This window comes from Pongo pygmaeus, chromosome 6 (genome assembly GCF_028885625.2).
Source record: "Pongo pygmaeus isolate AG05252 chromosome 6, NHGRI_mPonPyg2-v2.0_pri, whole genome shotgun sequence".
NCBI classification, from domain to species: Eukaryota; Metazoa; Chordata; class Mammalia; order Primates; family Hominidae; genus Pongo; species Pongo pygmaeus.
Genome location: NC_072379.2, coordinates 107,079,022 through 107,091,759, shown reverse-complemented (window position 1 = coordinate 107,091,759; position 12,738 = coordinate 107,079,022). Strand labels below are relative to the sequence as shown.

Below are 12,738 nucleotides of genomic sequence, written 5' to 3'. Positions count from 1 at the left end.
AAAAATATGAGATATTTGCATCCTATTGTTTTTACTTAACATATTAAATGTGTCTCAAGTCATTCTAAAATATTCAATTATTTTTATTTTTATTTATTTTTCGACACACGCTCTCACTCCCGTTGCCCAGGGTAGAGTACAGTGGTGCTATCTTGGCTCACTGCAGCCTCAACTTCCCAGGCTCAAGTGATCCTCCCACGTCAGCCTCCCAAGTAGCTGGGACCACACGTGTGCACCACCATGCCCAGCTAATTTTTTCTATTTTTAGTAGAGACAAGATTTCACCATGTTGCTCAGGCTCCTAACCTCAAGTGATTGGCCTGCCTCCCAAAGTATGTATAATCATAAAATATAAGCATAAAATCATCCACAATCCTATTATTCAGAGCTGTAGACTTTAATATATCTCCTTCTAGTTTATTAGACCGTATGCATTTTATATAGCTGATATTAGATTGTAGTTGTAAATTTGTATCCTTTTCCTTTTTTCAAAAGTTCTTAAAATCTCCTGACATATTTTTAAAGACTACACTGTACTCCAGAGTGGGATGTTACATTTTCTTAATCATTTCCATTTAGGATTTTTATGGACATTTATGACATTTATGTTCCTAATTTTTTGGGATTATGGACAATGCTGTCATAGAAAACTTTAAATTTCTTCTCACATTTCAGAATATATCAGTAGGTCACTATATAAGAAACATATTTATTGGGTCCACTGTTGATGTCTTCTTAAAATAATTATTATATAGGAAATAGAAAACATATCGAGAAAACAATAAAAATAATTTGTAATCCCACTAAGAACAAAAGCACTATTATTAACATGGTGATGTGTTTTTTCTGTAATTTCTTACAGATAGACAAGTGTATATGTGTGTAGTTGTGAGTGTGTGTGTATCCATTCTCTTTACAAAATTCAGATAATGCACATGTAGTTTTGTGTCCTGCATTTTCACTTAGCATTTTATCACAGATGATTTCCTATGTCAGTTAATATTTTTTGAAACATATATTAATGGTTCTTCACCATTTTATGGATATACTGTTTTTTATTTAACAAATCCTCTCTTAGAAAAGGATACTTCAGATACTTTTGCAGTTCAAAATAAAATTTAGATAAACATCTTACATCTCTACTTAAATCTCTGGCTATATCTTTAAGGTAAATTTCTAGAAGTAAAATTGTGGGTCAGAGGATATGCACGTTTTAAGAATCTTGATACATACATAGCTGAATTTGTTCTTCAATACAGTGGTTTTAGCTTATTCATCTACCAACATCAATTTGTATTTCTGTTTCATGAAATATTTGTGAACACCAAACACTTAATTTTTTTTTTTTTTTAACAGGAAAATTAAGAAATTAGATTATCTCATAATTAAATGCAATGCTCTTCAAAATATCTTGTTACAACAATGAAAAGAGGAGCTACAAATGATTAGCATAAAATGTCTACAAATCACACAGCTAGTAATGAATTTGTATGCAAAATATGTAATATATCTAATTTCTTAGATAATAGGCCATGTCCAGCCTAAAATTTTTTAACCAAATACTAATCATTTTTATTTATCTCGTAACATAAACCATTAAGTTATGTGAATAAGCAAAGTCTCAGTTATGGTTAGAAATCTCTCACTCCGCCAGGTGCGGTGGCTCATGTCTGTAATCCCAACACTTTAGGGGGCCGAGGTGGGTGGATCACCTGACGTCAGGAGTTCAAGACCAGCCTGGCCAACATAGTGAAAGCCTGTCTCTACTGAAAATACAAAAAATTAGCCTGTCATGGTGGCAGGCGCCTATAATCCGGGCTACTTGGGAGGCTGAGGCAGGAGAATTGCCTGAACTGGTGAGGTGGAGGTTGCAGTGAGCCGAGATAGGGCCATTGGACTCCAACCTGGGCAACAAGAGCAAAACTCCTTCTCAAAAAAAAAGAACTCTCTTGCTCAATTAAAATATTTTGTGGTACTGTAAGAAAGTGCAAAATCATTTTTACCATATCTATCGTTGTGAAAATATAATTCTGACGAAATATGATTTTAAAACATGTAAATATGGTACTCCTGAATTTTTTTCACCAAACACTTAATTTTTAAAATGACATCAGTTTGAGAGATTTTGAAGCTCATGTTTCAATTTGTATCACTTTCATTATTGATGAGTTTGAACTTAAAAAAAGGTTTTGGTTTTTGATGGCTTTTTATTTTTTGTGTGTGAATTTCGAGGGCATAATTTTTGCCTATTTTCTTATGGGATATTCCTCAATGTATTGTAAATACATTAACCATATATTGAAAAAGTGCTAATTAATAATTTTTTAATGTAGAGGATTGAAACATCTTCATTTAGCCAAATCTTTTCCTTTAATGATTTTTAACTTTTATGTTTGTAAGTCTTTTCTACAATCCTACTACTGGGCATATACCCAAAGGAAAATAATTCATTCTGTCAAAAAGACACATGCACTCGTGTGTTCATCATAGCACTGTTCACAATGGCAGATACATGGAATCAACCTAGGTGCCCATCAGCAGTGGACTGGATAAAAAAAAATGTGGTACAAATACATTGTGGAATACTATGCAGTTATAAAAAAATAATCATGTCCTTTGCAGCAACATGGTTGGAGCTGGAGGCCATTATAATAAGCAACCTAACACAAGAACATAAAACCAAATACCACATCTTCTTACTTATAAGTGAGAGCTAAACATTGAATATACATGAACATAAGGATGGGAACAATTGATGCTGGGGACCATTAGACGGGAGGGAGAGTGGGAGTGTGAGCTGAAGAACCACTTGTTGGGTACTGTGCTTACTGCCTGGGTGATAGGATTGTTGGGACCCCAAGCCTCAGTGTCACACAGTTTACCCATGTAACAAACCTGCATGCATACTCTTTATGCTAAAAGTTTAAATTTAAAAATAAATAAATAAGTCTTTTCTACTCTGAAGGTAGGTAAATATTTGTATTATTACCTAGTTCTAAAGTTTTCAGTTTATATGTAATTCTGAAGTTACCTAAAACTTATTCTGATATATGTTGTAAGAGAATCAAGCTTTATTTTTTTTTTAATCAAATGTTAATCCAAATGTCCCAGCTCCATTTACCAAGTGTTTTTTTTAACTGATTTGAAACATCATCTTTATCGTATTTGAAATTCTTATCTATATTAGAATCTGTGTTCAAGTTTTTGGTGTCTCTTTGGATTTATTTTCATACAAATTCTGTAAATTTAGTTGTTGAAACTTTGCATAATATTTTTATAATGATACAGCATAGCAAATCTTTTCTCATTATTCTTTTACACAATTTTCATTTAATCTTCAAAGTTAATCTTAGGCTACTTTTATCACATAAAAAAAAATTCCACTGGTATTTGGATGGAAATTACATGAAATGTATCACTTATTTTGTGGAACATTGGCATCTTTCCAATCGTGAAAGCTTCCCATCCATTATCATTGTATGTTACTTATTTTCACATCTTTTGTGTCTATTAGAAAATATAATTCACCTTCCTGGCCTACACGGTGAAACCCCATCTCTACTAAAAATACAAAAAAAAAAAAAAAAAAAGCCGGGCATGGGGGCAGGCGCCTGTAGTTCCAGCTACTGGGGAGGCTGAGGCAGGAGAATGGTGTGAACCTGGGAGGTGGAGCTTGCAGTGAGCTGAGATCGCACCACTGCACTCCAGCCTGGGCGACAGAGCGAGACTCCGTCTCAAAAAATATATATATATAATTCATATCTATTCCCAGTATTCATATGATCAATACTTTTTATTATTTAATGAAAATTTAAAAATTTATTCTAAAACCAGCTTCTCTACTATGAAATTTTTTTCCTTTTGTTACTTATGAGAGTATCTTTGCATACTTGTGTATTGCTGTCTCATTTTTGCTCTTCTGGAAACTTCTTTATTTTTAATCATAGCATTGATAAATTTTATCAGTGTAGTTAGTTGTTTTTTCTTTCTCTGCCTTTTCAAACTCAGCCTCTGCTGCAGAACAAGCCACTCCAAAACTTAGTGGCTTAAAACAGTGATGATTTAGTCTCGTGACTGTGTGGTTTGACTGGGTGTTTCTTCTGTTCTTGCCTGAGCTCACTTGGTGGCTCTGCTAATGGGCCTGGGAAGCCTCTCTCTCCACCTGGTCATTCTCACTCAAGCTTCGTCTCATCATCGTGGTTTCAGAGTTCTCAGAGAGCAAGCCCCAGTGCATAAGCACTTATCAAGCCTCAGTTTAATGGCATGTTTGCTGAGGTCACGTGGACGAAAGCCACGCCAACCAAGAGTCTGTGTAGGAAGAGACTGTATACAACGACATGGATACCAGGACTGTGATTCACTGCGTGCCAGTATTGTTAATATTCTTCTATGTCTACCTTCTGGCCTTTTTTGTCATAGCATTTTTTTCCCCTCATTGTTTATTGAGAGGACTTCTATTTATTTATTTATTTTGCTGTGATAATTTTGTGTTATTTTAAGGGAACTATTTTATGGCATCAGTAGAATCTAGGCATGTTGGGTTTTTTTTCATATTTTGACATCTCGGAAATAAACAATTACCATTGCTTTTTTTACAAATTTATATTCATAAGTTAATTCACTAAAAGCATTTTAGCTTTTGATAAAACCAAGATTTAAACAAAAATAAAAATAAATAAATATGAACTTTGCTGAAAAGTGTGAAAGCAGCATGCTCCTAGGATTTCTCTTGTAATTTTACAGTAAGAATTCTGTGCAAAGACAAAGAACCTTAAAAAGATAAAATGCATTGATCTTCATGTAGTAGAAATGTATAGATAAGGTTGGGAAAGACAAAAGATCATGTCCATTTTGGAAAGTATTTTACATTGATATTTATTAAAGCTTATAAAGGGTAGATCACTAAGCAGTTTGTAAATATTCTTTTTATGAAATTCACTAATATTCTAGTTGAGAAACATGAGTATTGTTTGAGAAACACATTAGAAAATGGTTTTACTCATGAGGAAGGTTGGTGAAACCATAGTCTTTGTATTCAATATAGGGAAAATACATAATTTTTAAGTCTGGAAAAGTCTGCGTTGAAGTAAAATTCTCTTATTATGGAATTGCAAAAATTGCTGCCCAAGGACAATTTTTGTAATGTCATAGTAATTCAAATGCCAACTCTGATGATTTTCAAAGCCGTTTTCTTGATGACATTGGCTGTTACCAACTAAAACAAGCTTAAAGTCTAATTGTCCTCACCTGGTTACTCTAACGAGCCCATGCATACTTCTGCAGTCTTATCTCAACACAGCTCCTTTATGCTATTGGCAGGACCCTGAAAACAACAGATTTATTTTGCCTTTGTGCCTTTAATCTGTATATGTCCTAGCTTTAAATATGTTGCCTTGCAGTCTTTCAGTGTCTTCCTCAAGCAACCTTCCTGCATCTTTTCCAGTTACTGCCCCTCTGTTGGTTGCTCCACCTCAGAACTATAGATACTTCCAGTTTGAATCAGAGGTTAATAAAGAACTGCATATTGTTTCATGTGCATTAATGGGATTATAAGCCTCCTAGAGGAGAGTCTTACATTTTTTCCCCTCATAGCACTTTGACAAAGCCATGGACAAACAGTAATTGCATACTGTATGTTTCCTGGTTGTTAGGCGATAAAGTCATTTTGATATAACTTATTTTTTCTCCTTTAATAAAGGGATAGGATGGGATCTGCACTGATGATTGAAACAGCAAGAAACCCTACATGTCCTAAGGTAAGCTTAGAGTCTCTTAAATATAACACCTAGTTCCATCTGAAGGTCTGGTGAAAGCACTTGTCCTGAGGGCCCTTTTATTTATTTTATTTTTGTTTTTTGAGACAGAGTGTCACTCTTATTGCCCAGGCTGGAGTGCAATAGCACGATCTCGGCTCACCACAACATCCGTCTCCCGGGTTCAAGAGATTCTCCTGCCTCAGCCTCCCAAGTAGCTGGGATTACAGGCATGCACCACCACGCCCGGCTAATTTTTTTGTATTTTTAGTAGAGACGGGGTTTCTCCGTGTTGGTCAGGCTGGTCTCAAACTCCCAACCTCAGGTGATCTGCCCGCCTTGGCCTCCCAAAGTGCTGGGATTACAGGCATGAGCCATCGTGCCCGGCCCTGAGGGCGCTTTTATTAAGGTATTATAGATTATATAAATTCTTTATATATTGAGTCATTCTATGAAGAGATGGGATATCATCCTTATACCTTTTCTAAATTCAGTAAAACTATAACAGAAATGGAAGAACATGAAAGATGGAATGAAAATAAGGAAGAATTATTTCATCATAATTTTAAAAATCAAATCTAGTGGTTTAAGGAACATTATGACATTTCTTACCCTAGATTTTTTTGTTTGTTTGTTTGTTTGTTTGAGATGGAGTCTCGCTCTGTCGCCCAGGCTGGAGTGCATTGGCGCGATCTCAGCTCACTGCAAGCTCCGCCTCCCAGGCTCACGCCATTCTCCTGCCTTAGCCTCCCAAGTAGCTGGGACTATAGGCGGCCGCCACCATGCCCGGCTAATTTTTTGTATTTTTTAGTAGAGACAGGGTTTCACCATGTTAGCCAGGATAGTCTTGATCTCCTGACCTCGTGATTCGCCCGCCTCCGCTTCCCAAAGTGTTGGGATTACAGGCATGAGCCACCGTGCCCGGCCTTCTTACCCTAGATTTTTAAAGAGAAATTTTATATGTCTCTTAGATACAATACAATCATGCATCACTTAATGATGGGGATACATTCTGAGAAGTGTGTCATTCGATTATTTTGTCATTGTGCAAGTATTATAGAGTGTACTTAGACATACTTAGATGGTATAGCCTACTACACATGTAGGCTAAATGCTATAGCCTATAGTTCCTAGGCTATAAACCTGTACAGCAGGTGACTATACTGAATACTGTAGGCAATTGTGACACAATGATAAGAATACTTACGTATCTGCAGATATACAAATATCTAGATAAAAAGTATCTATAGAAAGATACAGTAAAAAATACAGCATAGAAGCCCGTTTATAGTCTTATGGGACCACTGTTGTATATGCAGTCCATCATTGACCAAAACATTGATATGCAATGCATGACTATATTAGATTATATTATTATACAAATTGAATCCCTATTAAAATTGTAATGTCACTTAGATGTGTCTCAGTGTGGCTCTTCATTTATTTATGTGTTTGAAACCCAATGATCTGAGTGTTGCTTGAGTTCTGTTTAATATTACTTGTTTAAAGAAGAGAATTTATGTGCCTAGAAATTTCATGCAGCTTGTATTTATTCTCAGTTAACAAACTGTAACCATGAACAATCAAACAAGTGCAGCTCCTTCTGTTGCTCCTTAACTATGGCATACTCATACTTTGATTCATTCTGCAAGTATTAATTATGCACCCACTGCTAGGCACTTTGGATTCATTTGTGGGCATATGCAGACGTGGGGTTTACAGCTCTGTAGGGCAACATAGGTATTAATGAAATAATCACACAGATGACGTAGTAGTTTCCCTGAAATACGTAAGTGCTATGGAGCATAAAAGCAGTTCTCTGAAAGAATATTTTTAAAGAAACATGAGGGACAGCTAATTTAAGGAAGTGAGATTTGAGATGCCAATGTGAAGGCCGTTGAGTAGGAGCATTCCTGGCAAAGGGAATGGCCTGTGCAGGAAGAGTCATAGAGAATTCCAGGAAATGATAGAGTTCTCAAAGACTAGTGCCTCGGAATCCAAGGGCTGCATGTGGAATGAGGCTGGAGCAGTAGGCTGATTAGATCAGAGGCAGGGCCTCAGAGGCTGTGATGAAGAGATGACTTAGCTCTTTTGGAGAGGGCACTAGGGTGCACTCTATGCTTCTTGCGTGTTCCCCTGTATCTCCAAGGCTCCTTGTTTGTTTGCTTGGTTTAAATCATGGAAGTTGTCAGTTTTGAATAAAAGTTATGGGGAATTTTAGCCATCTTAAGAAGTAAATCATCATGATAAATGGAGAGCCACTCATATGTTTTCTTAATCCAACCATATTTATATACCAACTATAGAAAGACTCTGGATTTTAGTGTATGGCCTAGAGACAGACTTGGATTACTAGAGACATAGTGGCCTAGAGACAGACTTGGATTACTCACAGGAATTTGGCATATGACCTTTGTTTATTAAATATCAAAACAATTGGCAGGACTTGGCACAGGACACTAACTTTGGCCTCATCAATACCTGTCAGCCTCTTAAGTTTGTATTACAGATCATTAATAAAACAGCACATTTCATGTAAATTTAACCGACAGGGATAAAAGTTGAGACCTGAGATGGTTGACATCATAGTTTTTTAGTAAACATTACCCAACTACCAGGTTTTAATAATTGTGACCTGAAAGCATTGATTGTGTAGTGTTACACTTCAGTTTTATTGAAGTCAAAATACTTTCAAAGAGCACAGAAACAAAGACTAATTTGTAAGTGATATTATGAAAATAGTGTGCTTATCTTGAAGCAGTTTTTTTTGTTTGAGATAGAGTCCCACTCTGTCACCCAGGCTGGAGTGGAGTGACGTGATCTCGGCTCACTCCAACCCCCACCTCCTGGGCAAGCAATTCTCCTGCCTCAGCCTCTCGAGTAGCTGGAAGGCACCTGCCATCATGTCCAGCTAATTTTGTATTTTTAGTTGAGATGGGGTTTCACCATTTTGGGCAGGCTGCTCTTGAACTCCTTACCTCAAGTGATCCACCCTACTCAGCCTCCCAAAGTGCTGGGATTACTGGCGTGAGCCACTGTGCCCAGCCTTTAAGCAGTTTTTATTCATAACTACTGTTTTGTCAATTATTATGTAAAGGTATAGAAATGTTTGCCTTTTTGAATATTTTTTTAATCAAATTGAATCATGGTCAAATCTCTTTTATTATTATTCTCTTATAATAAATTTCTCAGAATTGCTTCAGTCTTTATATCTCTTATCCCACAAAGAAATGCCTGTTTAAAAAGATCTGATTCTCTTTTTTCAACATTATACTTGTTACACATATAGTTGTAGATTGTTCATTCATACTACTAAATAGTATTTAATTTTTACAGATCCCAAATATATTACTGTTAACGATGGAATTGTTCACTTTTTCATTCACTAGGTAGCTGCTGTAAGTACCATAGTAAATAGAGGGATAACACCCAAAGCTTTTGTGTTCAGAAACTATGGTCATTTTCCTGGAATCAACTCTCATTATTTGGGAGGCTGTCAGTATAAAATGTGGCAGGCCATTAGAGCCTCATCTGCTGCTCCAGGCTACTTTGCAGAATATGCATTGGGAAATGATCTTCATCAAGTAAGTTGACTTGTATGTCTTATTTTTTTAAATTTTACATGATTAAAAGAATCAGCACTTATTAAATGTCATTGATCTTCAGAAGGATCAACCTAGGAGACTTTCTTCTTTGTGTCTTCATATCTCAAAAGAAGAACAATTTGGGATATTTTTATTTGTTGTTTTTCTTAACAAGCCTCTGACATGCAAACATATTTTAGCAAAGTTTTTGTGTTTTATATAGTGTGATTCGTAGCCCATTATGACAATTTTATGATGGAAAAGTGAGAGTATGTATGATTAGCTTTCCAAACATGATAAAAATTAAAAACGATATACACTCCCTGAAAATGCAGAACCCAGTCTGCTTGACAGTTTGGGTGGGCATATTTTGAAGAAAGGGATACAGTAAAATAATAGTAAATACTCATTAAGTTAGCTGTGTGCCAGACACTTATTTAGTGCTGTGCATGCATTATCTCATTTAATCCTTGCTACTTATGAGATAGAGTTATTTCCATTTTACAAACAAGGAATTCGCACCTTAGGAAAAGTTAAGTAACTGGACTAGCATCACAGCTGTTAAGTTACAGAGTTAGGATGTTGTCTGTAATTATACTCTTTTAAATTCATGTTTAAATTATTTATAAAAGTGAATATTATTTCTGGAAATTCTTTTTATGTAAACTAATTTACACTTTTCCTCTTTCAAGTTTTTCCAACTCTTTATGGAAATCTTAATTCATAACTTACACTAAATGCTAATAAAGCTTTAGAGCTGATACTTTGAAAGCTTGCCTTTTTATATCTACTTAATTTTTTATATTATGTCTCATTTAAAATTAGTCTCATTTGATGGAGTAGAATGAGAGGAATCTTGACGTTTTTCTCTAGTCCCTAAAGTACGTCTACTCTCTTTATTTGGTGAGATATCTGTTGAGAAAAAAATCTTACACTGTTGACAGAGATATTAAGACGGCATTCAAAAACTCAGATCTATGTAAACAACATGTCAGCAATATAAACTTCAAAACTTTCTAATGGATCATTTAAACTAAAACATTTTTATCAATTTTATCTCATTTTGATACAATAGCTTATATATATTTTAAAATGTTATGGCCAGCTATTCCTATTTTCTTTTTTATCTTTAAGTAATATAATATTTGTAGTTAAGAGATTAAAATAGGATTCCTTTGTCTTTGGAGTCAGTTCAAACCATTTCTTACTTTGCAGAATCAGTCATTGTTGAATTGTTTAAGGCACTTCCCCTTCTTGCCTTTCTTCTCTTTCTTCCACCCCCTCAGGGCAGAAAGTACTGGCTGCTGAGTTTCTGATACTGATTTCAGGACTTATTGGTCAAAATAAAGTTTTTATTTTCATATGTGGCTTACTATTTTTAACAACGATTTCCCCTATTCTTATGTACCATGTCATAAATTGAGAAATAATTTAGACAGTGTATGTAAAATATAATAAGATTTTTAAGTTATAACCTTAATAGTGCTACAAACTTGCAGTTATGCCAATTAGTGAAAGTCTCAAATACTAAATAATTACATTTGGGGATCTTGTGTTTTCCACATTTCAAAAGAAGTTATTTCATTTGCTCTTTATTCTTTATCTCAGAGAAAGTAGTTCTGAAGTTTAATTCAGTACTGTTGAATATATATACCAAAGTAATTCAGTGGTTCCTTTTCCATTTCAGATAGATTAGTGATATTTCTGTTCACGCTTAGACATTTTTATATTGATGACCGTAATCCTTTATTTTGAGCCACAGATTAAAATAACTTCTTAAGGTTATTTGAATAAATAAATGTTATTTATAATTTACATAAATTTTTATGTAAAGCATATTGCCACATGGGCAAAAAAATGTACTTTCATATAAATCAATAAGCTTCAGAAACATTGGCACATTTAATTAATAAAAATATTAAAATGGAATCTAGAGCCCAAGAAACCTACTTAAGGAAATATTTTTCTTACTCTATATTCTCTTCCAAGACTTGAAGAAGAAATGGGATATTTTTCACTTCAAATGACAACTCAGAAGATTGATGGGAATATTTTAAGGTGTGAATGATCTTGGTTGCTTAAACAAGGAAAACATTCAAGCAAAGTCCTAATTCTTTCTAACCACTAAGAAGTTTTGCCAAGTTTAAAGTATAGTACTACAACCTTCCCATCCTAAATTCTTTTAATAATTATATTCAGTTATTACCGGTCTCATTTTGAAAATCCCTTTTAGCTGTCACATCTGACATATGTTTTAATGTAGTTACTTAGTATCCATTGTAGTAGAGGTTAGTTAATATTCTATTTGAGCAATTATTGAAAGTAGTGACATAATTAAGAGTTATGTGTAGGTGAATGGGGAGATTTCATTTGCCTTTGACTATAAGAAGAGGATTATTACAACATTTATAAGGTTCATTACAAGTCCTAGAAAATTATAAAGTGAGAAGAATTCTTTGTGAGTAGCTCCCAATCTCTCCCCATCTGCCCAAGTAGTAGCATAATATGTACATGGAAGTACTACTTTTTAAACAAAATTATTCCTTCTCTCTTTCCATCTCCACCTTCAAAATTAAATTGTTCATTCCTGTCTTTGGAGAAAGAATCTGATAAATTAGTTTACAGTAGAGGTTTTGACGACCAATTCTGATATACATATTATTCCTACCAGGCTTTATTTACATCATAAAAGTTTTTGTTCAGAGCTTAGGATACATAAACATAAATAAATTATGAAATTTTTATTTAAACATTCCAGGTAAAGAGTGTTTTTAGCAGAAAGAGCCTTCCCAACACCTGCCAAATTATGCCTATACCAAACCATAATTAATAATTTTCATTATAACTGGACAGAAATGTAGTGAGTACTTACTCAGTATCAGGCACTGTCCTAGCTGGGAAGGATATAAAGATTTTTAACCATAGTTGGCATATTGTTTGTGCTTCCTGGATCCTGCTCACAAATAGTTCAGACAAAAGAATATAAACCCAGTTATAGAATGAGGTGAAAATTTAATCATCAACATATGTACAGGATTAAGAAGTACTATAGAGGTGATGTATTCTGTCAGGGTCAGCTTAACAAAGAAGTTGTCATCTGACTTGATGTATAAAAAATGGGTCATTGATTACGGATGGAAAATGGGATGAGGAAGGGAAAATGGGGAGTGATTCCTCAATGGTTACAGAGTGCGGGTGATAAAAATGTTTTGGAAATAGATTGTAGTGCTGAGATACAGTGGCTTACGCCTGTAATCCCAGCACTTTGGGAGGTTGAGGCTGGAGGACCGCTTGAGCTCAGGAGCTCAAGACCAGCCTGCTGCAACATAGTGAGACCCTGTCTCTACCAAAAAAAAGAAAAAGAATTAATAGGATGTGGTCTACAGGAACTACCATGGACC

The 12,738-nt window shown here is 34.9% G+C and overlaps 1 protein-coding gene across 4 annotated transcripts in view; it reads left to right on the top strand.

Annotated features, from left to right (window-relative positions):
• PNPLA8 (patatin like phospholipase domain containing 8) overlaps positions 1–12,738 on the top strand; it is a 42,724-nt gene that overhangs the window by 16,848 nt on the left and 13,138 nt on the right. For all 4 annotated transcript variants that reach the window (XM_054494288.2, XM_063667724.1, XM_063667723.1 and 1 more), the window contains exons 6-7: positions 5,699–5,756; positions 9,143–9,337. In XM_054494288.2, coding sequence (XP_054350263.1) covers positions 5,699–5,756; positions 9,143–9,337 — 253 coding nt within the window. The remainder of the gene's footprint in view (positions 1–5,698; positions 5,757–9,142; positions 9,338–12,738) is intronic.